The sequence below is a fragment of the Bombina bombina genome, chromosome 3, assembly GCF_027579735.1.
Source record: "Bombina bombina isolate aBomBom1 chromosome 3, aBomBom1.pri, whole genome shotgun sequence".
Lineage (NCBI taxonomy): Eukaryota > Metazoa > Chordata > Amphibia > Anura > Bombinatoridae > Bombina > Bombina bombina.
The window spans coordinates 709,044,427-709,069,772 of NC_069501.1; the positions used below are offsets into that span (position 1 = coordinate 709,044,427).

Here is a 25,346-nt window from a genome sequence, read left to right on the forward strand (position 1 = left end):
TTATTTGTTAATAACTGGGCAGTGGATGTGAGTCCCATGTTGGTAGCATTGTCCCTTGATATAAAAATGGTGCCAGTGTCTTTACAATTATGGGTACAATTTAAAACCATGCATTCAAAAGAAACAGATATAAATCATATTCAGATATAAACAGGAAGCAAAGTAGATTTAAGACAAAAAAAGTGCAGAAATATATCCAGGAGTTGCATGAAGGTCACCCACGAGGATCATGGAGTATGGAAAGAGAATTGGCAGTGATGGAGAGATCAGCAATTTACACCAAGGAAGATGAAAAAAAAAAAAAAAAATAGAAAATAAATAGTAAGGTTAGCTTTGTAGCATGATATTCAGGCCATTTTTTATGTTAAAAAATACTTCTTACATTAAATAGTGATAATTTGAATGAGAGGGCCATTACAGGTAAAATAATAAGACAATAGCATTATAACTATTGTTCCATAGTAGTGTATAAGAAGAAAACAGTTATCAGTGCACTATCCCCAACATATATGACATTATTTTGGCAAAAGCATGTAAGCTTATTAACCTGCATCAAGGAAAACCCCTTAGGTGATATTCTTCTCTACAACATTTCAATATGTGATACATGTAAAGGGAAAATAAACACTAAATAAATTTCATGATCCCCCCTCTAACTATGGGTGCCACCATTTTGTAACCTAGGTTACACTGCAGTTATCTAAAGGAGAGTTGCTGCACATGTGCAAACATAACAGCAATGAAATGTAGTGAAATTACCTTAATATTATGCTTATAGAATGTATTTTGTGTTTAATGTCCCTTTAGAACTAGTTATACTGTAGACCTTTACCACTGGTTGTCTCTAAAACCTATACAGAACATCTCTAAGAATCTATAATAGTATTGTATAAGCAACAGCCGTACAAAGAACACAGTGGCATTAGCACGATGACTATGGACTCTCTTTCAAACTTCATGAAGAGAAGAAGGAAAATCAAGGGCTTCCAGGGCTGTAAGAACACCTGAACCGCCAACAGCTAAGAGACCTGTGCTTCTGACAGCCCATGTAATGGCTGAAATACATGGTACGGCATCCATTGTAAAGGGGTTAAGCATTATCATGCTTGGGAATATATACATTTAAAAAAAAAAAAAGCCTGAATGGCACTTTAAATCCACAAACATTTGATGCATTACTGGCCATCACTATATGAAATTATTTATCTGAAAACTTGCTTGTTTTTTAAATTCAGAGGAGGTTTCCTGTACAATGGGAATTGTCTCTGTGTATCCACTTTAGTATTGGGCAGATAATATTATCAGCTGCAATAGGTACAATGTTGTTTTAGCTGAGGAACTTATTTAAACAAGATGGATAGATAGTAGCTGGGGAACTTATTTCAACAAGATAGATGGATAGATAAATAAATAAAGAGATAAAAAACAAGATTTATGCTTACCTGATAAATCTATTTTCAGTTATGGAGAGTCCACAACGTCATCAATTACTAGTGGGAATATCAGCAGGAGGAGGCAAAGAGCACCACAGCAAAGATGTTAAGTGTCACTCCCCTACCCATAATCTCCAGTCATTCGACCGAAGGAAAATGGAAAAAAGGAATAACACAAAGGTGTAGAGGTGCCTGAGGTTTAGTAAAAAATAACTGACTTAAATATAAGGGCGGGCTCGTGGACTCTCCATATCCGGAAAGAAATAGATTTATCAGGTAAGCATAAATCTTGTTTTCTTTCCTAAGATATGGAGAGTCCACAACGTCATCAATTACTAGTCGGAACCAATACACAAGCTAGAGGACACAGATGACTAGGGAGGGAAAACAAGGCAGGCAGACTTAAACAGAAGGCACCACCGCTTGAAGAACCTTTCTCCCAAAAGAAGCCTCAGCTGAGGCAAAAGTATCAAATTACAAACTTTTTCAAAATTTTACAAAAGAGGACCATGTTGCAGCCTTGCAAATCTGTTCTACAGAAGCTTCATTTTTGAAAGCCCAAGAAGAGGAAACAGCTCTCGTGGAATGAGCCGTAATTTTCTCAGGAGGCTGCTGACCAGCAGTCTCATAAGCAAAACAAATTATACTTCTCAACCAAAGAGAAAGAGAAGTAGCGGTAGCTTACTGACCTTTACACTTTCCAGAGAAACAAGCAAACAGGGCAGAAGACTGGCAAAAATCCTTAGTCGCCTGTAGATAAAATTTTAAAGCACGCACAACATCCAGGTTGTGCAACAAGCATTTCTTAAGAGAAGGAGGATTAGGACCAAAGAAGAAACAATAATTTCCTGATTAATATTTCGATCCAAAACCACTTTTGGAAGAAAACCAAACTTAGTATGAAGAACCGCCTTATCAGCATGAAAGATAAGATAAGGCGAATCCCACTGCAAAGCCGCGAGTTCAGAGAGAAGAGATAGCAAGAAGAAACAAAATCTTCCACGATAACAACTTAATATCTATGGAATGCAAAGGCTCAAACGGAGCCTGTTGCAAAACTTTAAGAACAAGGTTAAGGCTCCAAGGAGGAGCAACAGACTTAAACACAGGCATGATTCTGACCAAGGCCTGACAAAAGGATTGAACATCTGGCACATCAGCCAGACGCTTGTGCAACAAAATAGATAAAGCAGAAATCTGACCCTTCAGAGAACTGACGGACAATCTCTTCTCCAGACCTTTCTGGAGAAAAGACAAAATTCTAGGAATCCTGACCCTACTCCAGGAGTAGCCCTTGGATTCACACCAGTAAAGGTATTTACGCCATATCTTACGGTAAATCTTTCTAGTAACAGGCTTGCGAGCCTGAACCATGGTCTCAATGACCGAGATTTGGATTAAGGAATGGACTCTGAGTTAGAAGGTCCTTCCTCAGAGGTAACTTCCAAGGTGGCAGAGATGACATCTTCACTAGGTCTGTATACCAGATCTTGCAAGGCCACGCAGAAGCTATGAGAATTACAGATGCTCTCTCCTGTTTGATACGAGCAATGACGCGAGGAAGGAGAGCAAATGGAGGAAACAGATATGCCAGACTGAAATCCCAAGGAACCGCCAGAGCATCTATCAGGGCGGCCTGCGGATCTCTTGACCTTGAACCGTACCTTGGAAGCTTGGCGTTCTGCCGAGACGCCATCAGATCCAACTCCGGCACCCCCCATTTGAGGGTTAACCTGGAAAACACCTCCGGATGGAGTGCCCACTCCCCTGGATAAAAAGTCTGTCTGCTCAGAAAGTCCGCTTCCTAGTTGTCCACCCCTGGAATGTGGATGGCAGAGAGACAGCAATTGTGACCTCCCGCCCACTGAACAATCCGAGTCAACTCCTTCATGGCTAAGGAACTCCAAGTTCCTCCCTGGTGGCTGATGTAAGCCACTGAGGTGATATTGTCCGACTGGAACATGATAAACTGGGCTAAAGACAACTGAGGCCAAGCCATCAGAGCATTGAAAATTGCTCTCAACTCCAAGATATTTATGGGAAGAGCAGACTTCCCTTGTTCCAGGACTGATTTGGCTTCCAAGAAGACTTGGACTGCTCCTGCTTGGAAGAGGAAGACTTTCCTTTAAAGTTACGAAAGGAACGAAAATTACTCTGACGTCCTTTAGATCTATTTTTCTTGTCTTGTGGCAGAAAAGACCCTTTTCCACTCGTAATATCAGACATTATTTATGTCAGACCAGGTCCAAACAAGGTCTTACCCTTGTAAGGAAGCGCCAGAAGCTTGGACTTGGAAGTAATATCAGCTGACCAAGATATTAGCCACAAAGCTCTGCGGGCTAACACAGCAAAGCCAGATATCTTGGCTCCCAGCTTATTAACCTGCATGGTAGCATCAGAAATAAATTAATTGGCTAGCGTAAGAGCCTTAATCCTGTCTTAGATCTCTACCAAAGGAGCGTCTACCTGAAGAGCATCAGACAAGGCATCGTACCAAAACAAAGACGCACTTGACACAGTGGCAATACATACTGCAGGTTGCCATTGAAGACCTTGATAAACGTACATTTTCTTCAAATAAGCCTCCAGTTCTTCAAATAAGCCTCCAGATCTTTAAAAGAGCAGCTATCCTCTATAGGAATAGTAGTTCTCTTAGCCAGAGTAGAAGTGGCCCCTTCTACTTTAGGCACCGTGTGCCATGAATCTTTAATGGAGTCGGCGATAGGAAACATATTTTTAAAGACTGGAGACGGGGAAAACGGAATCCCTGGCTTCTCCCATTCCTGTGAAATAATCTCCGTTGCACGGTCTGTAACAGGAAACACTTCTACAGTGGAAAGAACATCATAGTAGTTAAGTTTACTAGATTTCTTAGGGTTGACGACAGTCAGAGTCGTCCAAAGTAGCCAAAACCTCCTTTAGTAATACACAAAGGTGTTCAAGCTTAAACCTTCAGCATCAGACGAAGGAATTATACTGTCCGAGTCTGAGATTTCACCCTCAGAAGCTACCAACGTGTCCTCCTCTTCTCTATAAGAGAGGGCAACCTGAGTAGCAGTGGGAAGAACAGCAACCTTGCTATCTGAATCTCTAGTTTTCCTCTTGCATTTTCACTTTAACAAAGGAATAGCAGATAATTCTGCAGATAGCTCAGAAGATATCTGCAGACAAATATAAGCCTCCAGGAGGCTGAGAGGAACTGCAGGGCACTGCATGTGATGCCATTGAGGCTTGGGACGTTACAGGAGAAAGCTGTGGCATTGCCTGAAGAGCATCATTCTGAGAGACATTAGGCACAGCAAAACATTTTTTTATCTTTATATTGCAAAGTCCTCATAACACATGAGGAACAGAATTGCATAGGATCAACAATTTGGGCTTCTAAACATAATAGGCACAAATTCATGCTCCATGTCGGACATGGCCCCAACCCCACCCCCTCAAAAAAAACAAAGAACAGTTTAATGTTCTATCACTTTAAGAAAAACTTTGCTTTTAAACCAAGAAAAAGAGATTCTTTCAAATTTGTAATGTATCCCTTTTTACACCTTAGCTTAGGGATATTGATCCCACAGTATGAGACAGAAGATTTAATGTAAAACTTCAGAGAAACCCTCCACACCTCAGCCTTAACTGAGGTGCCTACCTGCCCTTCCGTGAGACAAATGCCAGAAACAAAACAAGAAAAACAGGATTAGACTGCTGAATGTTTCCCGTGCAGCCGACACACTCCGTAGCTCAGTAGGACTAAGAAGGAGCATCACGTGACCGGGCGCTATTCAGCTGCGCCACAGTAAGGCGCGAAAATGCTAGCCGTCTCTTCCTGGTTACGCTATGAAGTCTAGTTACACTGTGGGACTTCCTCTAGCGTTTAACACAGTAACAGCTTTAGTTTCTCGATCGGATCGCAAACATAGTTTCAGTGAATACCGACAGCTGAACTCTAAACACACTTCCTTACATTCCCTTAAGAGTTTAATAAAATTAAAAAATTAATGAATAAGTAAGAGCCAAAAAAGAATGAACCCTTTCACCTCATAAAGGAGTTAACTCAGTCTCCAACACATGCCTAAATCCAATCCTTACCCAAGGATCATTATGTCCCAGATTAAATTATGCAGGAAATCTAAGTGCATAGTCTCCCAACCTAGAAGACAAAAGCACTTACCTGCAAAATCTGCTGTCCGGCAGGTAGACAGCTCACCAGGCATGAAAGGACACATGCTCCTCACAGAGGATGAACAGAGTAAACCTACTCTGGATTTCTATACAAGGGCAGCAATATGTTTGGAAAATGCAGCAAGGCCCACCTCACAAGTTCCTAACTGTTTTTAAAGCCACCACTACCCTACTGAAGAGATTAATGTGGACTATGGCTAGACCCAGAAAATCTTGCTTGTAGCGAAATAAATCCAATTTTCTTCAGACACCAGAACTTCACCTCCTCCATTGACAAAGGCAAAGAGAATGACTGCGGATTATGGGTAGGGGAATGACACTTAAAGTGAATGTCAAGTTTGATGAATCAGTGCCCGGTTTTTAAAAACCCTATTACAAACGGGGCACTTTCATTTATCAAACTTTACATTTCACTTGTTTTGTTAAAATACTTACCTTTTAATCTTGAAAGCCGTTCCAGCCCTTCCCCCGCCCGTCGCAAGCCTCTTCATAGGTCAAAAATGATGAATCCGGCTTCCTCGAAATACGGCGTTGCCTCAGGAAATGATTCCCCTGTGGGGGGGAGTCGTGATTGGAGGATGCCGTATTCGGCTGATGTATGAAGTGACGAGTTGCAGGAGGGGGAATCGTTGGAGCAGATTTCAAGATTTAAAGGTATTTCAACAAAACGAGTGAAATGTAAAGTTTGATGAATGAAAGTGCCCCTGTTTTTAATAGGATTTTTAAAAACCGGGCACTGATTCATCAAACTTGACATTCACTTTAAGTGTCATTCCCCTACCCATAATCCGCAGTCATTCTCTTTGCCTTTGTCAATGGAGGAGGTGAAGTTCTGGATTTTTAAAAACCGGGCACTGATTCATCAAACTTGATATTCACTTTGACAGCTTTTCTGTGGTGCTCTTTGCCTCCCCCTGCTGGCCAGGAGTGATATTCCCACTAGTAATTGATGATGTCGTAGACTCTCCATATCTTAGGAAAGAAATAGTGTTTGAGCCACAATAAGTTGAAGATTTTGAAAGGAATTTTATTTTTATTGAAAATAACTAAAATATAAATATATTTAATATTGTATAGCTTAACTAGCAATTCACTCCTAGAGGGACATAAAAAGTAAAATAATAAATAAATCAATAAATCAAACCTCTATATAGTCAGAAGAGGGTTTTTTTAATATTTATTTCAGTAGCTAATTTAATTACTCCTAAGCCACTGAAGACACTAGGTGGGTGATTAGTCAAAATGAGCTCCTTTAGTAAGGTAAACAGTTTATTCTTGTCACTTTAATTCCATTTTCCTTCATTCAGAGATGCATTTAAAGGGACACTGTACCCAAATTTTTTCTTTCGTGATTCAGATTGAGCATGAAATTTTAAGCAACTTTCTAATTTACTCCTATTATCAAATTTTCTTCATTCTCTTGGTATCTTTATTTGAAATGCAAGAATGTAAGTTTAGATGCCGGCCCATTTTTGGTGAACAACCTGGGTTGTCCTTGCTAATTGGTGGATAAATTCATCCACCAATAAAAAATTGCTGTCCAGAGTACTGAAACCAAAAAAAAAGCTTAGATGCCTTCTTTTTCAAATAATGATAGCAAGAGAACGACGAAAAATTGATAATATGAGTACATTAGAAAGTTGCTTAAAATTGCATGTTCTTTCTGAATTACAAAAGAAAAAAATTGGGTTCAGTGTCCCTTTAATAAAATTCCTGCCAGGAATGAACAACAGAGCAGTAGTTTTTTTTATGGCGAGTTACTACCTAGATGCAGCCCAATGTGCTTAGAGAAATATGGCTGCACCTCAGTGACAAGGCCCAAAGAGACAATTATTGTTGAGTTGTCATGTTCCTTGTTCAGAGAGGGATTGCCTGGTATTTTGGGGCTGGAATAACCTTGTTAGGCTGGATCAGACGATTTACTGAAGGAAAGTTCTTCTCTGTGAAAAGCAAAACTGGGGTAAATGAGGCTGCTCCCAGGTGGTCACTGACCATAGAACAAGCTACTGAGCTGCTGTTCATTCCTAGAAGAGCGCTTCTCTTTCTGTATCCATTTAATAAAATTGCTACAAAAAAAGATCAAACAGATAACTTGGAACACTGGGGCCAACAAAACAATGGCTTTATAGTAAACAACCATAGTTCATCCAATTTAACAGTAGCTATTTTGCAATTGCTTACAGTTCTATAACAAGTGAAAGACACAGAGTTATATATAAGGGACAGTAAAGTCAAAATTAAACTTTCATGTTTCAGACAGAGCATGCAATTTTAAACAAACTATCAATTTACTGCTGTTATCAAATTTTCTTTGTTCTCATGGTATCATTTATTGAAGAGTAAAACTAGGTAGGCTCATAAGAGCTCAGGAGTGTGCACGTGTCTTTAGTACTGTATGGCGGCAGCGTTTTGCAACATTGTATAACAAAGCTACAAATAATGTTGCAACACTGCTGCCATTAAGTTCTAAAGACAAGTGCACACTCCTGAGCTCTTATGAGCCTACCTAGTTTTACTCTTCAATAAATGATAAAAAAGAACAAAGAAACTTTGATAACAGAAGTAAATTGGAAAGTTATTTAAAAGTGCTTGCATGCTCTTTACTGTCCCTTTAATTCATCAACATGTTAAATACTTGCAGTTTGTTTTTTAAGACAAGTATTCTTAAGACAAATAAGAACAAAGTATTTAAATACTCACTCTGCAGATTTCCAGAAATGTCCTGGGTGTGATAACCTCCTGTTTAGTTTTGGCAGCTTCTCTAGCATGTCCATAAGTAGGGTAAAGCTTGGCCTTTCATTGACATCAAATGCCCAACAAGCAGCCAGTATTTCCTGCAAGAGATCATGGCCCCATAACATTGTCATAAAGAAAGTCTCACAATTTTCTGACCAAGGTGTGGGAAGCAATGGACAGTGAGAAGAGCATATAAACATAATTTAATAATAATAATAACAATAAAATATCAGACTTACCAGGTGACTACTGAAAGCAAAGTACACCACCCCTCATTATCAAAGTTAAGATTTTTGTTAAACTGTTTGTGGGGTAACCACAAGGGCGGCCACCTGAGAGTAACTACATAAACCCATGGGAGAAACCTTCAGGGACAAGCCTCATGTCAATGTTGCAAAGTAACAGGGTTCCTGGACAATGGTCAAGTGGTGGCAGAAGCCTTGTAGTAGCAAGCTTGCTCTACTGAGAGGGGTTAAACTACGGCCTAGCAGTACTGATATTATTCTACGTGAGAATTCTTTGTTAACCTATCCAACCCCTCCTGCCACTGCATAGGAGAAGAAAAAGTGCATAATTATACAAATACTTTGTGACAAAGGAAAACACACTTACAGTAACTTCTTTGCCCAAACTTATGGTTGACAAGACTTGCTTTACTCCTTCTCCACTTCCAATTTGCCAAATGAGAGCCTCAATTGCTTGGATCTTGAATGGACAATCCCGAGCTTGCAGCTCATACCACACAGTCCTAAAAGGAAAGATGATAGATTTTAGTAAACTGTATGTATAATGGTCATCATTGTCTCTGCCAGTTAACACTTAATGTTAAAGGGACAGTCTACACTAAAATTGTTATTGTTTAAAAAGATACATAACGCCTTTATTACCCATTCCCCAGCTTTGCACAACCAACACTGTTATATTAATAAACTTTATAACATTTAAATCTCTACATTTCTGCCTGTTTCTAAGCCACTGCCGACAGTCTCTTATCACATGCTTTTGTATTTGCTTTTCCAACAGGAAACTGCTAGTTCATGTGGGCCATATAGATAACATTGTGTTCATGCACAAGGAGTTATTTAAGATTTAGCAAAACACAGTACTAAATGCAAGTCAACAGATAATAAATAAAAAGTCATGTGATCAGGGGGCTGCCAGAAGATGCTTAGATACAAGATAATCACAGAGGTAAAAAACAAAATTTATGCTTACCTGATAAATGTATTTATTTCTTGACACGGTGAGTCAACAGATCATCATCAATTACTGTTGAGAATATCACTCCTGACCAGCAGGAGGAGGCAAAGAGCACCACAGCAAAGTTGTTAAGCATCACTTCCCTTCCCACAAACCCCAGTCATTCGACTGAAGGAAAAGGAAATAACACAAGGTGCAGAGGTGCCTGAGGTCTATATAAAAAACCTGTCTGAAAACCAGGGAGGGCCGTGGACTCACTGTGTCAAGAAAGAAATACATTTATAAGGTAAGCATAAAATTTGTTTTCTTTCTAATGACACGGTGAGTCCACGGATCATCATCAATTACTGTTGGTAATCAATAGCCAAGACAGGTAACCTAACCATAAGGCACCAATGCTTGAAGACCCTTTCTCCCGAAGAAACCTCAGTCGAGGCAAAAGAGCAAATCTATAGACTTTAGAAAAAGTGAGCAAGGAAGGCCAAATCGCCGCCTTACAAAAATGTTCCACATAGGCCTCTTTCTTGAAGAATCAAGAAAAGAACACCGCCCCAGTGGAGAGAGCTGTAATTCCCTCAGGAGGCTGCTATCCATCAGGCTCAAAAGTCCTATGATAACACTTCTCAACCAGAGAGAAGAGAAGTGGTGAAAACATACTTGCCTATATGTCTAACCAGAAAAACAACAAACAATACAGGGGACTGAAAAAGTTCCTTGTAGCCTGTAGAGAAAATGTAAGGTGCTGCAGAACATCTAAGTTGTGCACCCGACTAACCTTATGAGAAGGAGGAGTAGGACAGAGAAAAAGAACAACAAGTTACTGACTAAAATCTCTGTCCGAAACAACCTTAGGAAGAAAACCAACTGGTTCGAAGAACTGCCTTATCTACCAAAATACGAGATAAGGAAACCACACTGCAAAGCTGAGAGTTCGGAAACCCTCCGAGCAGAAGAAGAACAAAACTCTCCAAGATAACACTTAATATCTATGGAATGTGTAGACTCAAACTAAGCCTGACTAAAAACTTTAAGAACCAAGTTAAGGCTTCAAAGGAGCAACTGACTTAAACACAGTCCTGATTCTGACCAGGACCTTAAAGGTGATTGTACATCCAGCACATCAGCCAGATGCTTGAGCAGCAGAATGGTAAGCGCTGAATCTGACCCTTGATGGTACTAACAAATAACCCCTTCTTAGGCCTACCTGGATAAAAGAGAAGATCCTTGGGGTCTTGTAAAATAGACATCCAGCGCCAGCAGCTGGATGCGAACCAACAACCTTTGAGTTGTAAGGCACAAAGCTAACCACTAGGCTACATAGGCTGCTTTCATATCTTATAAAAAAAAATCTTTCTAGGGATAGGCTTATGACCCTGAAAACGATTAGCTAAAAACAAGAGAACAATCTCTAAGCAGACAGTTTCAGAGAAACGAAATTTGGATGACGAAAGGACTCCTGAGGCAGAAGATCTTTTCCCAGCAGAAGTCTCCACAAAGATAGAGACGACATATCTACTAGATCCACCAACCAGATCCTGCGAGGCCACGCAGGAGCTAGTAAAAACCCAATGCTTTCTCCTACTTGAACCGCGGAAGAAGAACAAACAGAGAAGGAGGATATGTCAATCTGAAGTTCCAAGGAACTGCCAGAACGCTTGAGTATCTCTTGACCTCAAACTGAGCCTGGGTTCTGACGAGACCCTAGCAGAACCAATTCTGGAAACCCCCATTTTGGAGATAACCTGGAGAACACTCCCGGATGGGGTTCCCACTTTCCCGGGATGAGAAGTCTTACTGTTCAGAATGCCGCATCCCAGAAGTCCCTTCCAGAAATGTGGGTGGCAGATGGGCAATAACTGTGAGCACCTACCCACAGAAAAATCTGAAACCTTTCCTACGTGACTAAGGAACTAAAGTTCCTCCCTGGCAGGTGATGTAAAGTTACTGAGGCTATGTTGTCTGTCTATAACCCAATAAAATGGGCTAAAGACCACTGAGGTCAAACCATCAGAGCATTGAAAGTCGCTATCCGCCTCAAAGATGAAGGGGAGAACAAACTTCTCCCAGGACCAAAGTCCCTGCATTATAATGCAAAAAACAAACCCGGTACCTCTTGAATGATAAGCGAGCGTTCTACTTTAAATTGGCCTAACAGCCCTTTGCTGAGTCGGCCCTGCCGGGATTTAAAGCTGTAACCTTGGATCTTTTAAACAAGCTTTTTGTAGTCAGGGCAATTACCAACTGAGCTACCTCACCGGCTTCCATTTGAGGGAATTCCCTGGCGAGTTCTCAACGAGTCTCAGACACCTCCCCAGCCCAGCAGGCTGGTGACCGCGGTCAAATGCCTAGGAAGGTCTTCAAAGTGAGAGTCCAGAGACCAAAATCTTGATGAAAAAAAACACGGAAAGGAGACTCTTGTTGATAGATCTAGATACTCCAAGACATCCGGATAATCCCCATTCCACTGACTGAGCATGCAGAACTGCTGAGCTCTCAAACATTAATTCCTAAGTAGAATACCCATGCAGCTGGGACAAGGGAGCTCTTTACCAGCTCCACTTCCATCGGTGGAACGAAGAAAAAAAAAACTCCAATGAGATCTAGTTTATCGAAAAATGGCGCCTGGACCAATAGGACGTCCAGGAGGGACGCCACTGCAATCCCGGAACCGATCGTGGTCCAGAACTTTTATAAATTTCTGGGAGCTGTTGCAAAACCATTATAAGACCACAAACTGAAAAACATTCAGCCGGAGAGCAAAACTCAGAAATCTGAGATAATCCCTTAGATTGGGAAACTAAGGATACGCATCCTTTAGGTCTAAGGCCGTTATAAAACTGACCCTCTAGCACCAAAGAAGAATGGAGCAAAGAGTCTCCATCTTAAAGGACGGTACTCCGAAAAATAAATTTAAAAACTTCATGCCTAAATTAGGACATAGGTAGTTGGAACAGAATGAAAAAGAAACTGTTCCTAAAACTGAAACTGGAACAATCCCTCCAAGGGAGGAAGATTCTGAACACATTTCAAGAAGGCCTCTCTCTTTATCTGGGCTACAAAGAAACATGAGAGGAGAAACCTACTCCTGGAAAGGAGAATTCGTAACCTTGGGACACTATACCTACAGCCCCTTAGGGATCTAGGACATCTAGTATCCAGGCAAGAGAAAAAAACTTAGACAAACTGCCCCCCCCCACAGGATCCAATCCTGTTCTGGGGCGAACCTACATGCTGAATGATAGTTAGCTGCGGTTTTCTTTACCTACTTCACCCTGATCCAAGACTGACTGGGTATGCCAGAGAATTGGACTGCTCCTGCTTGGAAAACAAAGGGAAAGACTTCTCCTGAAGTACAAGGGAAAGAAAGGCAGCAACAGAAATACAAAATTGGCCTAGCAGCCTTTCTGTTATTACTCTCTTTATTGAGCCCTCCAAAATGGAATCAGACAAAGCGTTCCAAAAAGAAGCCACATTAGTCCATAAAAGTTTGTAAACGAACCTCTATCCTAACTAAGGATTGAAGGTCTCTAACCAGAATAGCAATGGCTGCACCATGATATTTAAAGGAGACAGCTATTACAGACAGGCAAAGGGGTAATCCTTGACATTCCCCATCCCTGAGAAATTTCTCTTAATACGGTCGAAAACAGGAAAATGTTTACAAATGAATCCTAGTAAATATAGAATTCACTAGATTCTAGAGGATTGACCACAACAGGAGAGTCGAAGTTTACCAAGTAGCCAATTCCTCCTGAACAGAAAGGAGTTCCGGCTTGAATCTGAGAACTACTTCAGTACCAGATGAAGGAATTACACTGTCCAAATCAGAGGTTTAATCCTCAGATGCTACCGACTATCCTGCTCATAAAACTATAAGAAGGACAAAATGTGTAGCAGCCACAAGCGGAGCAGAAACCTTACTATCCGATTCATAAAATAACCCCTTGCAATTTCCCTTTAAGATAGGAAAAGCAGATAAAGCCACAGATGCCAAAATACACCTGGGCAGACAATTCTGCACGCAAATAACTCCTCTAGGAGATTAAGAGGAACCGCAGGGCACTGCATGTGATGCCATAAAAAAGGCTTGAGAAAGCTGTGGCATAGCCTAAGCAGCATCATCCAGGGAGACATGAGGCTAAAATAATTTTTATAAATTAAAATATTTAAACTGACACTTTAAGAATTATGTGTTTAGGAGCAGAGCTCTGGTCCATAATAGAAAGGAAAATTATTCACAGAAAATAAAATAGAATTTCCTTAGGTGAAGGAAATCCAATAAAAACAATGTACATTGCGATTACAGATATAGTAAACCCATAATGCACGGATGCCCATGAAGGACGTGATGCAAGGAAGGTTCTGAATAAAGCGCTTGTAATGAAATATGCCAGAGGAACAAGAGTCACAACTCTGTTTAATACACGCTCTGATGTAACGTGCAGTGAAATTACAGAAGATAACTGACTTTGGGCAAACATTTTGTAATGTAAAACATAACACTCTTAATAATAAAGTGACTTATCCCTCTCTAGCTTCCTTTGCTATAGGGCTTGCACCCGACAAAAATCGCTGCTCAGAACTCTGTTATTATTACAATATGGCGCCTCTCCGTTCCGTATTGAGGACAGACAGCGGGGTCACGTGGTTGGACCCAGAGGAAAAAGAAATGGTGCTGCTCCGCATTACTATGAAGAAAAAAGGCGGAGTCCTAGATGACAAAGAATGGAGCATGTTCCACGCTACATTCCTCTGCCGAAACCGGTACACACAATAAAAAATAAAAGATCTGTGTAGGTGTTCATATGAACCCAGAGCTGACAATCTTGCTCTGCTAGCAAGGCACCTGAAAAATAATCTCATTGCCCTATAAGTTCTTCCTACTATGAGGATTCTAAATAACATAGTTATCTAAACATAAAAAAGCTAACAAAACTGAACCCGCAATACAGGGTTAACTTCTTCCTGCCCTGAAGGATATTATAACCTAGTCTCCATAACACATGCATCAGTGCCCTGCTCTCTGCCGTCAAAACCCTTACCCCTGAAGGATTTTGAGTCCCAAATTGAATAGCAGGGAACCTTAACCCCTTTAGTGCCAGCCTTCTAGCCCTAGAAGAACAAAAAGGCACTTACCTGCATTCTAGCCGTCTGGCAGTCAGAAGTCTCACAAAGTTTTAGAGGATGCCACTCCTCATAGAGACCTGTGTAAAAAAAAAAAGACAGCGTAAGCTTACTCAGGCTTTCAATACCAGGGTAGCAACATGTTAGGAAAACGCATCAAAGCCCACTTCACAAGTTTCAGCCCTGCTGAAGAGACTAACATGGAGTACAGCTAGACACAAATTGTGATAGAAGGCCAGAGCAATCTTGCCCAGACTTCAAAATAAAAATATCTTGATAGAAGAATCTTAATCAGGACACCTCATTACTTTACCTCTTCCTTGTACTAGAGGCAAAGAGAATGACTGGGGTTTGTGGGAAGGGAAGTGACACTTAACAGCTCTGCTGTGGTGCTCTTTGTCTCCTCCTGCTGGCCAGGAGTCATATTCCAAACAGTAACTGATGATGATCCGTGGACTCACTGTGTCATTAGAAAGAAAGTATATTGATACAACAGTGTTGGTTATGCAAAACTGGGAAATGGGTAATAAAGGGATAGTCTATCTTTTAAAACAATAAACATTCTATTGTAGACTGTCCCTTTAATGCAATCATTTTGTTAAATCCTAGACAATAAATTATTATATTATTCAGAGAAAGGGAAACGTTTAACCACAAAAAGTTTAGGTTGATTTGATATACAGTATTATCATTTAAAAAGTGCTTATTTCTATTTGGTATTTTGCAATGTACATTTGTAATGAAACCCCAAAAGTGTATTTTATAATTCAGAAAGAGCATACACTCTAAAAAAACCCCACATCATTTATGCAAGAACTTACCTGATAAATTAATTTCTTTCATATTGGCAAGAGTCCATGAGCTAGTGACGTATGGGATATACATTCCTACCAGGAGGGGCAAAGTTTCCCAAACCTCAAAATGCCTATAAATACACCTCCCACCACACCCACAATTCAGTTTAACGAATAGCCAAGTAGTGGGGTGATAAAATAAGGAGTAAAAAAGCATACAAGAAGAGGAATTGGAAATAAAATTGTGCTTTTATACAAAAATCATAACCACCATAAAAAGGGTGGGTCTCATGGACTCTTGCCAATATGAAAGAAATGAATTCATCAGGTAAGTTCTTACATAAAACAGAATTTATGCTTACCTGATAAATTACTTTCTCCAACGGTGTGTCCGGTCCACGGCATCATCCTTACTTGTGGGAATATCTCTTCCCCAACAGGAAATGGCAAAGAGTCCCAGCAAAGCTGTCCATATAGTCCCTCCTAGGCTCCGCCCACCCCAGTCATTCGACCGACGGACAGGAGGAAAAAAAAAAAAAACAGGAGAAACTATAGGGTGCCGTGGTGACTGTAGTTAGAGAAAATAATTCATCAAACCTGATTAAAAAACCAGGGCGGGCCGTGGACCGGACACACCGTTGGAGAAAGTAATTTATCAGGTAAGCATAAATTCTGTTTTCTCCAACATTGGTGTGTCCGGTCCACGGCGTCATCCTTACTTGTGGGAACCAATACCAAAGCTTTAGGACACGGATGAAGGGAGGGAGCAAATCAGGTTACCTAAACAGAAGGCACCACGGCTTGCAAAACCTTTCTCCCAAAAATAGCCTCTGAAGAAGCAAAAGTATCAAATTTGTAAAATTTGGCAAAAGTGTGCAGTGAAGACCAAGTCACTGCCTTACATATCTGATCAACAGAAGCCTCGTTCTTGAAGGCCCATGTGGAAGCCACAGCCCTAGTGGAGTGAGCTGTGATTCTTTCTGGAGGCTGCCGTCCGGCAGTCTCGTAAGCCAATCGGATGATGCTTTTAAGCCAAAAGGAAAGAGGTAGAAGTCGCTTTTTGACCTCTCCTTTTACCAGAATAGACGACAAACAGAGAAGAAGTTTGTCTGAACTCTTTTGTAGCTTCTAAATAGAATTTTAGAGCACGGACTACGTCCAAATTGTGTAACAAACGTTCCTTCTTTGAAACTGGATTCGGACACAAAGAAGGAACAACTATCTCCTGGTTAATATTTTTGTTAGAAACAACCTTTGGAAGAAAACCAGGCTTAGTACGCAAAACAACCTTATCTGCATGGAACACCAGATAGGGCGGAAAACACTGCAGAGCAGATAACTCAGAAACTCTTCTAGCAGAAGAAATAGCAACCAAAAACAAAACTTTCCAAGATAACAACTTAATATCTATGGAATGTAGAGGTTCAAACGGAACCCCTTGAAGAACTGAAAGAACTAGATTTAAACTCCAGGGAGGAGTCAAAGGTCTGTAAACAGGCTTGATCCTAACCAGAGCCTGAACAAATGCTTGAACATCTGGCACAGCTGCCAGTCGTTTGTGTAATAAGACAGATAAAGCAGAAATCTGTCCCTTTAGAGAACTCGCTGATAATCCTTTATCCAAACCCTGTTGTAGAAAGGAAAGGATCTTAGGGATTTTGATCTTATTCCATAAGAATCCCTTGGATTCACACCAGCAGATATATATTTTCCATATTTTATGGTAAATTTTTCTAGTTACCGGTTTTCTGGCTTGAACTAGAGTATCTATCACAGAATCTGAAAACCCACGCTTTGATAGAATCAAGCGTTCAATTTCCAAGCCGTCAGCTGGAGGGAGACCAGATTTGGATGTTCGAATGGACCCTGTACAAGAAGATCCTGTCTCAAAGGTAGCTTCCATGGTGGCACCTATGACATATTCACCAGGTCTGCATACCAAGTCCTGCGTGGCCATGCAGGAGCTATCAAGATCACTGAGGCCCTCTCCTGCTTGATCCTGGCTACCAGCCTGGGAATGAGAGGAAACGGTGGAAACACATAGGCTAGGTTGAAGGTCCAAGGCGCTACTAGTGCATCCACTAGAGTCGCCTTGGGATCCCTGGATCTGGACCCGTAGCAAGGAACCTTGAAGTTCTGAAGAGACGCCATCAGATCCATATCTGGAATGACCCATAATTGAGTCAACTGGGCAAAGATCTCCGGGTGGAGTTCCCACTCCCCCGGATGGAATGTCTGACGACTCAGATAATCCGCCTCCCAGTTTTCCACACCTGGGATGTGGATCGCAGATAGGTGGCAGGAGTGATCCTCTGCCCATTTTATTATTTTGGTCACTTCTTTCATCGCCAGGGAACTCCTTGTTCCCCCCTGATGATTGATATAAGCAACAGTCGTCATGTTGTCTGATTGGAATCTTATGAATCTGGCCTTTGCTAGTTGAGGCCAAGCCCTGAGAGCATTGAATATCGCTCTGAGTTCCAGAATGTTTATCGGGAGAAGAGACTCTTCCCGAGACCATAGTCCCTGAGCTTTCAGGGATTCCCAGACCGCGCCCCAGCCCACTAGACTAGCGTCGGTCGTGACGATGACCCACTCTGGTCTGCGGAAGCTCATTCCCTGGGACAGGTGGTCCAGGGTTAGCCACCAACGGAGTGAGTCTCTGGTCTTCTGATCTACTTGAATCACTGGAGACAAGTCTGTATAGTCCACATTCCACTGTTTCAGCATGCACAGTTGTAATGGTCTTAGATGAATTCGCGCAAAAACAGAATTTATGTTTACCTGATAAATTACTTTCTCCAACGGTGTGTCCGGTCCACGGCGTCATCCTTACTTGTGGGATATTCTCTTCCCCAACAGGAAATGGCAAAGAGCCCAGCAAAGCTGGTCACATGATCCCTCCCAGGCTCCGCCTACCCCAGTCATTCGACCGACGTTAAGGAGGAATATTTGCATAGGAGAAACCATATGGTACCGTGGTGACTGTAGTTAAAGAAAATAAATTATCAGACCTGATTAAAAAACCAGGGCGGGCCGTGGACCGGACACACCGTTGGAGAAAGTAATTTATCAGGTAAACATAAATTCTGTTTTCTCCAACATAGGTGTGTCCGGTCCACGGCGTCATCCTTACTTGTGGGAACCAATACCAAAGCTTTAGGACACGGATGAAGGGAGGGAGCAAATCAGGTCACCTAAATGGAAGGCACCACGGCTTGCAAAACCTTTCTCCCAAAAATAGCCTCAGAAGAAGCAAAAGTATCAAACTTGTAAAATTTGGTAAAAGTGTGCAGTGAAGACCAAGTCGCTGCCCTACATATCTGATCAACAGAAGCCTCGTTCTTGAAGGCCCATGTGGAAGCCACAGCCCTAGTGGAATGAGCTGTGATTCTTTCGGGAGGCTGCCGTCCGGCAGTCTCGTAAGCCAATCTGATGATGCTTTTAATCCAAAAAGAGAGAGAGGTAGAAGTTGCTTTTTGACCTCTCCTTTTACCGGAATAAACAACAAACAAGGAAGATGTTTGTCTAAAATCCTTTGTAGCATCTAAATAGAATTTTAGAGCGCGAACAACATCCAAATTGTGCAACAAACGTTCCTTCTTTGAAACTGGTTTCGGACACAGAGAAGGTACGATAATCTCCTGGTTAATGTTTTTGTTAGAAACAACTTTTGGAAGAAAACCAGGTTTAGTACGTAAAACCACCTTATCTGCATGGAACACCAGATAAGGAGGAGAACACTGCAGAGCAGATAATTCTGAAACTCTTCTGGCAGAAGAAATTGCAACTAAAAACAAAACTTTCCAAGATAATAATTTAATATCAACGGAATGCAAGGGTTCAAACGGAACCCCCTGAAGAACTGAAAGAACTAAATTGAGACTCCAAGGAGGAGTCAAAGGTTTGTAAACAGGCTTAATTCTAACCAGAGCCTGAACAAAAGCTTGAACATCTGGCACAGCAGCCAGTTTTTTGTGAAGTAACACCGACAAGGCAGAAATCTGTCCCTTCAGGGAACTTGCAGATAATCCTTTTTCCAATCCTTCTTGAAGGAAGGATAGGATCCTAGGAATCTTAACCTTGTCCCAAGGGAATCCTTTAGATTCACACCAACAGATATATTTTTTCCAAATTTTGTGGTAAATCTTTCTAGTTACAGGCTTTCTGGCCTGAACAAGAGTATCGATAACAGAATCTGAGAACCCTCGCTTCGATAAAATCAAGCGTTCAATCTCCAAGCAGTCAGCTGGAGTGAAACCAGATTCGGATGTTCGAACGGACCCTGAACAAGAAGGTCTCGTCTCAAAGGTAGCTTCCAAGGTGGAGCCGATGACATATTCACCAGATCTGCATACCAAGTCCTGCGTGGCCACGCAGGAGCTATCAAGATCACCGACGCCCTCTCCTGATTGATCCTGGCTACCAGCCTGGGGATGAGAGGAAAGGGCGGGAACACATAAGCTAGTTTGAAGGTCCAAGGTGCTACTAGTGCATCCACTAGAGCCGCCTTGGGATCCCTGGATCTGGACCCGTAGCAAGGAACTTTGAAGTTCTGACGAGAGGCCATCAGATCCATGTCTGGAATGCCCCACAGCTGAGTGACTTGGGCAAAGATTTCCGGATGGAGTTCCCACTCCCCCGGATGCAATGTCTGACGACTCAGAAAATCCGCTTCCCAATTTTCCACTCCTGGGATGTGGATAGCAGACAGGTGGCAGGAGTGAGACTCCGCCCATAGAATGATCTCTAAGCCATCTCCGTGGAGATGTTGCCTGTACAACGGCAAAGAGAATGACTGGGGTAGGCGGAGCCTGGGAGGGATCATGTGACCAGCTTTGCTGGGCTCTTTGCCATTTCCTGTTGGGGAAGAGAATATCCCACAAGTAAGGATGACGCCGTGGACCGGACACACCTATGTTGGAGAAAGGAACTATGTCCATTGCTGCAACCATCCATCCTACTACTTCCATGCACTGAGCTACGGAAGGACGAGGAATAGAATGAAGAACTTGACAAGCGTTTAAAAGTTTTAAAACAAAACCGTTACTGTCTCTTTAAATTTTAAACCTTGCACACTTTATTACTGAATATGTGAAAAAGTATGAAGGAATTGTTCAAAATTTACCAAATTTTCACCACAGTGTCTTAAAGCATTCAAAGTATTGCACACCAATTTTCAGAGCTTTAACCCTTAAAATAAAGAAACCGGAGCCGGTTACAGTTTTAACCCCTCTACAGTCCCAGCTACAGCCTTTGCTGCGACTTTACCAAACCCAGGGGGGAATACGATACCAGATGAAGCCTTCTAGGAACTTTTCCAACTACTTTCAGATCCTCACACATGCATCTGCATGTCTTGCTCTCAAAAGTAACTGCGCAGTAATGGCGCGAAAATGAGGCTCAGCCTACAACAGGGAAGGCCCTTCCTGACTGGAAAGGTGTCTAACACAGTGCCTGACGTTAAAAAACGTTCCCCAAGCTTATAAGTGTGAATTACAAGCATAAACATGTATAAAATGCCCAAATAAAGCAATCGATTTTGCCCATAAAATTGTCTACTAGTTTTATAGCCCATATTAAGCCCTTTATTCTGTTTGAGACCAAGAAAATGGCTTACCGGTCCCCATGAGGGGAAATGACAGCCTTCCAGCATTACACAGTCTTGTTAGAAATATGGCTAGTCATACCTTAAGCAGAAAAGTCTGCTGTTTCCCCCAACTGAAGTTACTTCATCTCAACAGTCCTATGTGGAAACAGCAAACGATTTTAGTTACTGTCTGCTAAAATCATCTTCCTCTCACAAACAGAACTCTTCATCTTTTTCTGTTTCAGAGTAAATAGTACATACCAGCACTATTTTAAAATAACAAACTCTTGATAGTAGAATTAAAAAACTAGAACTAAACACCACATACTCTTAACCATCTCCGTGGAGATGTTGCCTGTGCAACGGCAAAGAGAATGACTGGGGTGGGCGGAGCCTAGGAGGGACTATATGGACAGCTTTGCTGGGACTCTTTGCCATTTCCTGTTGGGGAAGAGATATTCCCACAAGTAAGGATGACACCGTGGACCGGACACACCAATGTTGGAGAAATTATGTTTTATTTCATGTAATTGGCAAGAGTCCATGAGCTAGTGACGTATGGGATAGAAATACCCAAGATGTGTAAGACCACAGAAGAGTCCCTAGAAAGGGAGGGATAAAATAAGAACAGCCATTTCCACTGAAAAATTAAATCCACACAAAAATAAGTTTTTATCATAAATTGAAGAAAAAAAACCTTAAAACATACAAATGCCTGAAGAACTTTTCTACCAAAAACTGCTTCAAAAGAAGCAAATACATCAGAATGGTAAAATTTAGTAAATGTATGCAAAGAAAAACAATTTGTTTATTTGCAAAACTAAACAACCGAAGCTTCATTCTTAAAAGCCCAAGAAGTGACAATTGAACTAGTAGAATGAGCTGTAATACTCTGAAGCGAAGACTGTCCGACCTCCAAATAAGCTTTAAGAAACAAAAGCTTAACCAAGATGGCAAAGGAATGGTAGAAGTTTTTGACCTTCCTAGAACCAGAAAAAACAACAGACTAGAAGTCTTCCTGAAACCTATAGTAGCTTTGACATAATATTTCAAAGCTCTTAGGATATCCAAAGAATGTAAAGATCTCTAAAAAAAATTCTTAGGATTAAATCATAAGGAACAAAAATTTCCCTACCAATGTTGTAAGAATTCACAACCTTAGGAAGAAATTTAAACTAAGTCCGCAAAACAGCCTTATCCTGATGAAAAATCAGAAAAGGAGACTGATGAGAGAGCAGACAAATCAGAAACTCTTCTAGCTGAAGAGATAGCCTAGAAAAGAACAATACTTTCTAATATTCAAAGTATGCATAGGCTCAAATGAAAGAGCCTGCAAAGCCTTAAAAAAAATCAATTTAAGACTCCAAGGAGGAGAAATTTATTAAATAACAGACTTGATACGAACCAAAGTCTGAACAAAACAGTAAATGTCAGGAAAAATAATAATCTTTTCATATAAAAAGAACAGAAAAAGCAAAGATATGTCTCTAAAAAATATTTACAGACAAATCTTAAACCAAACTATCCTGAAGAAACTGTAAAATTCTAGGAATTCTAAAAGAATGCCAAGAGATTTTATGAGAAGAACACCATAAAATATAGATTTACTAAACCTATAATAAATGTTCTTTAAAACAGACTTATAAGCCTGCAACATAGTGATTAAAAAATTGAGTCAGAGAAACCTCTATGACTAAACATTAAAACAATTTCCATACCTTCAAATTAGTAATTTGAAATCCCGATGGAAAAATAGCCCCTAAAACAAAAGGGCTAGTCAAAGTAAAAGCGGCCAAGGATGGTAACTGGACATCCGAACAAGATCCACATACCAAACCTAAGAGGCCATGCTGATGCTATCAGACACATATGAGACTATTCCAAAACGATCTTGAAGAACACCTTTGGAAGAAAAAAACAGAGGCGGAAGGCTGTAGCCAGGTTGCAAAAATCAAGACACTGCAAATGTATCCACCATTTCCACCTGAAGATCCCTAGACCTGAAAAGGTACCTGGGGAATTGAGAGAACACATCTGAATAGAGATACCACTCTCTCAGATGTAAAGACTGACGATTGAGATAATCCATCTCCCAAATGTATAAACCTGAGATATAAATCGTAAAGATTAGACTGGAGATGAAAACCACCTAAGAACGTATTCAAGATACTTCTTAAAGGGACATAATACTCATATGCTAAATCACTTGAAACTGATGCAGTATAACTGTAAAAAGCTGACAGGAAAATATCACCTGAGCATCTCTATGTAAAAAAGGAAGATATTTTACCTCACAATCTCCTCAGCTCAGCAGAGTAAGTTCTGTGTAAAAAGTTATACTTCACCTGCTCCCAGCTGCAGGTAAAAAAAAATAAAAATAAAGAAATGAACAGCAGCCAATCAGCATCAGCAGTGCTGAGGTCATGATCTCTTACTTTGATCTCATGAGATTTGACTTAACTCTCATGAGATTTCATAGTAAGCTTCCATTACCTGATTGGTGAAATAATATGAGAGTTTACGAGGCTCATCCTTTTAGCTCTCCCAGGACAGACACACTAAAATGCTGCTTAGAAATCCTTTACAATGGGAGGTGGCTACTGAGGAACTTTTGAGGTAAAATATCTTTCTTTTTTACATAGAGATGTTCAGGAGATATTTTCTAGTCAGCTTTTTACAGCTATGCTGCATCACTTTCAAGTGTTTAAACATTTGGGTATTATGGCCCTTTAATTGCTAAGGAACTGCAAGTCCCTATTTAATGATTGACATATGCCACAATTGTGATAATGTCTGTCTGAAAGAAAAATTCTCTCCTAAAAGAAGCCAAGCCTGAAAGAGCTCTGAAAATAGCACTGAGTTCAAAATATCGATTGGAAACCTCGCCTCTTGAAGTTTCCAAACCCCTTGTGCTGTCAAAGACCTTCAGACAGCTCCCAAACCTGCAAGACTTGCATCCATAAAGAATACAGTCCAGGAAGGACGAACAAAAGGAGACCCCCTGAATAAAACGGTGATAGACTAATCATAAAAAACAGACAGAGTAGAGTGTTTAGGATTTAAGAATATCAACTGTGATATCTTAAAACCAACTCTGTATCATAGATTCAGTATGCAAAGCAAAAAGAGATCTCAGATGAAAAATGAGCAAAGGGAACCACGCCCGATGCTGCAGTTATGAGACCTAAGACTTTCATGCACATAGCCACTGAAAGAAATGTTCCAGACTGTAAGTAAAACATGCTAATGCCAAATACAATTGACTTTTGTCCGATAAAGACAAAGACATGAACACAGAATCCATCTAAAAACCCAAAAAGAAGTGACCCTTGTCTGAGGAATCACAAAACTCTTAGGTAAATTAAATCTTCTAACCATGTTTTGAAGAAACAAAATTAGTTGATTCATAAAAGATTCCAAAAAAGAAAGATCCATAAATATGAATACTGCTCTTTCATATGTCTACCACACGAGGAATTTAATCTGCAGCCCTCAGGTTGCTACAGGGCTCAGCCATAGTGCATTGGTATGCTGAGCTATCTGTCCATCTTAATAAAAGAAAAGTTTAAGCTAATACCAAGATACCATCCAAATAAGGAAGCACCACCATACTTTACTCTCTGAAGACAGAAAGAAGGGCACCAAGAACCTATGAAAAGAATCATAAAGCTGTCGCTAGACCAAATGGAAAAGTGACAAATTGGTAAAGCTTATTTAAAAAAGAAAATCTCAGAACCCACAAGTGGACTGAATGAAAATAAAATATGAGGATAAATATCCTGAAAAATGAGTGGACATGAAATGACCTTAACAAAAAGGCATAATGGTACTTATAATCGCCAACATAAAAATTGAAACTCTAACAAAACAATATAAAAGTCTTCAGATCCAAAAAATGGATTGAATAAACTCTTCTTCTTTGGGACAAAGAATAGAACTGAATAGAAACCCAAACCCTGTTCCTTCAAAAAATAACTGGCATAATCACTACTGAAAATAAAACACGTACTGATAAAGAAAGATTATTCCTATAGAAGGTCTCATTCTGAAAATCTATTCAAACCCTAAGAAAAATATAGATTTTGGACTGATCCAAAAACAATTTAATCTGCCCCCCACCAGAATGACTGGATAGAGAACCGCACCTTCATGCAGTCTAATAACAAGTAAATATACTATAAGAAATAAAACAAAGGGGCGCCTCATGTGTGGTATCATCAAATTTATATAGGACCACAGAATATTATTAGCCAAATGGGTACTCACATGGCCATAAAGCACACCTATGTG

General features: G+C 40.6%; 1 protein-coding gene across 1 annotated transcript in view; it reads right to left on the reverse strand.

Moving 5' to 3' along the window:
* KSR1 (kinase suppressor of ras 1) overlaps positions 1 to 25,346 on the reverse strand; it is a 574,092-nt gene that overhangs the window by 2,809 nt on the left and 545,937 nt on the right. The window contains exons 18-20 of the mRNA XM_053707516.1: positions 8,961 to 9,096; positions 8,313 to 8,446; positions 1 to 79 (exon numbers count right to left, since the gene is read on the reverse strand). The exon at positions 1 to 79 is cut by the window's left edge and continues 2,809 nt beyond it. Coding sequence (XP_053563491.1) covers positions 1 to 79; positions 8,313 to 8,446; positions 8,961 to 9,096 — 349 coding nt within the window. The remainder of the gene's footprint in view (positions 80 to 8,312; positions 8,447 to 8,960; positions 9,097 to 25,346) is intronic.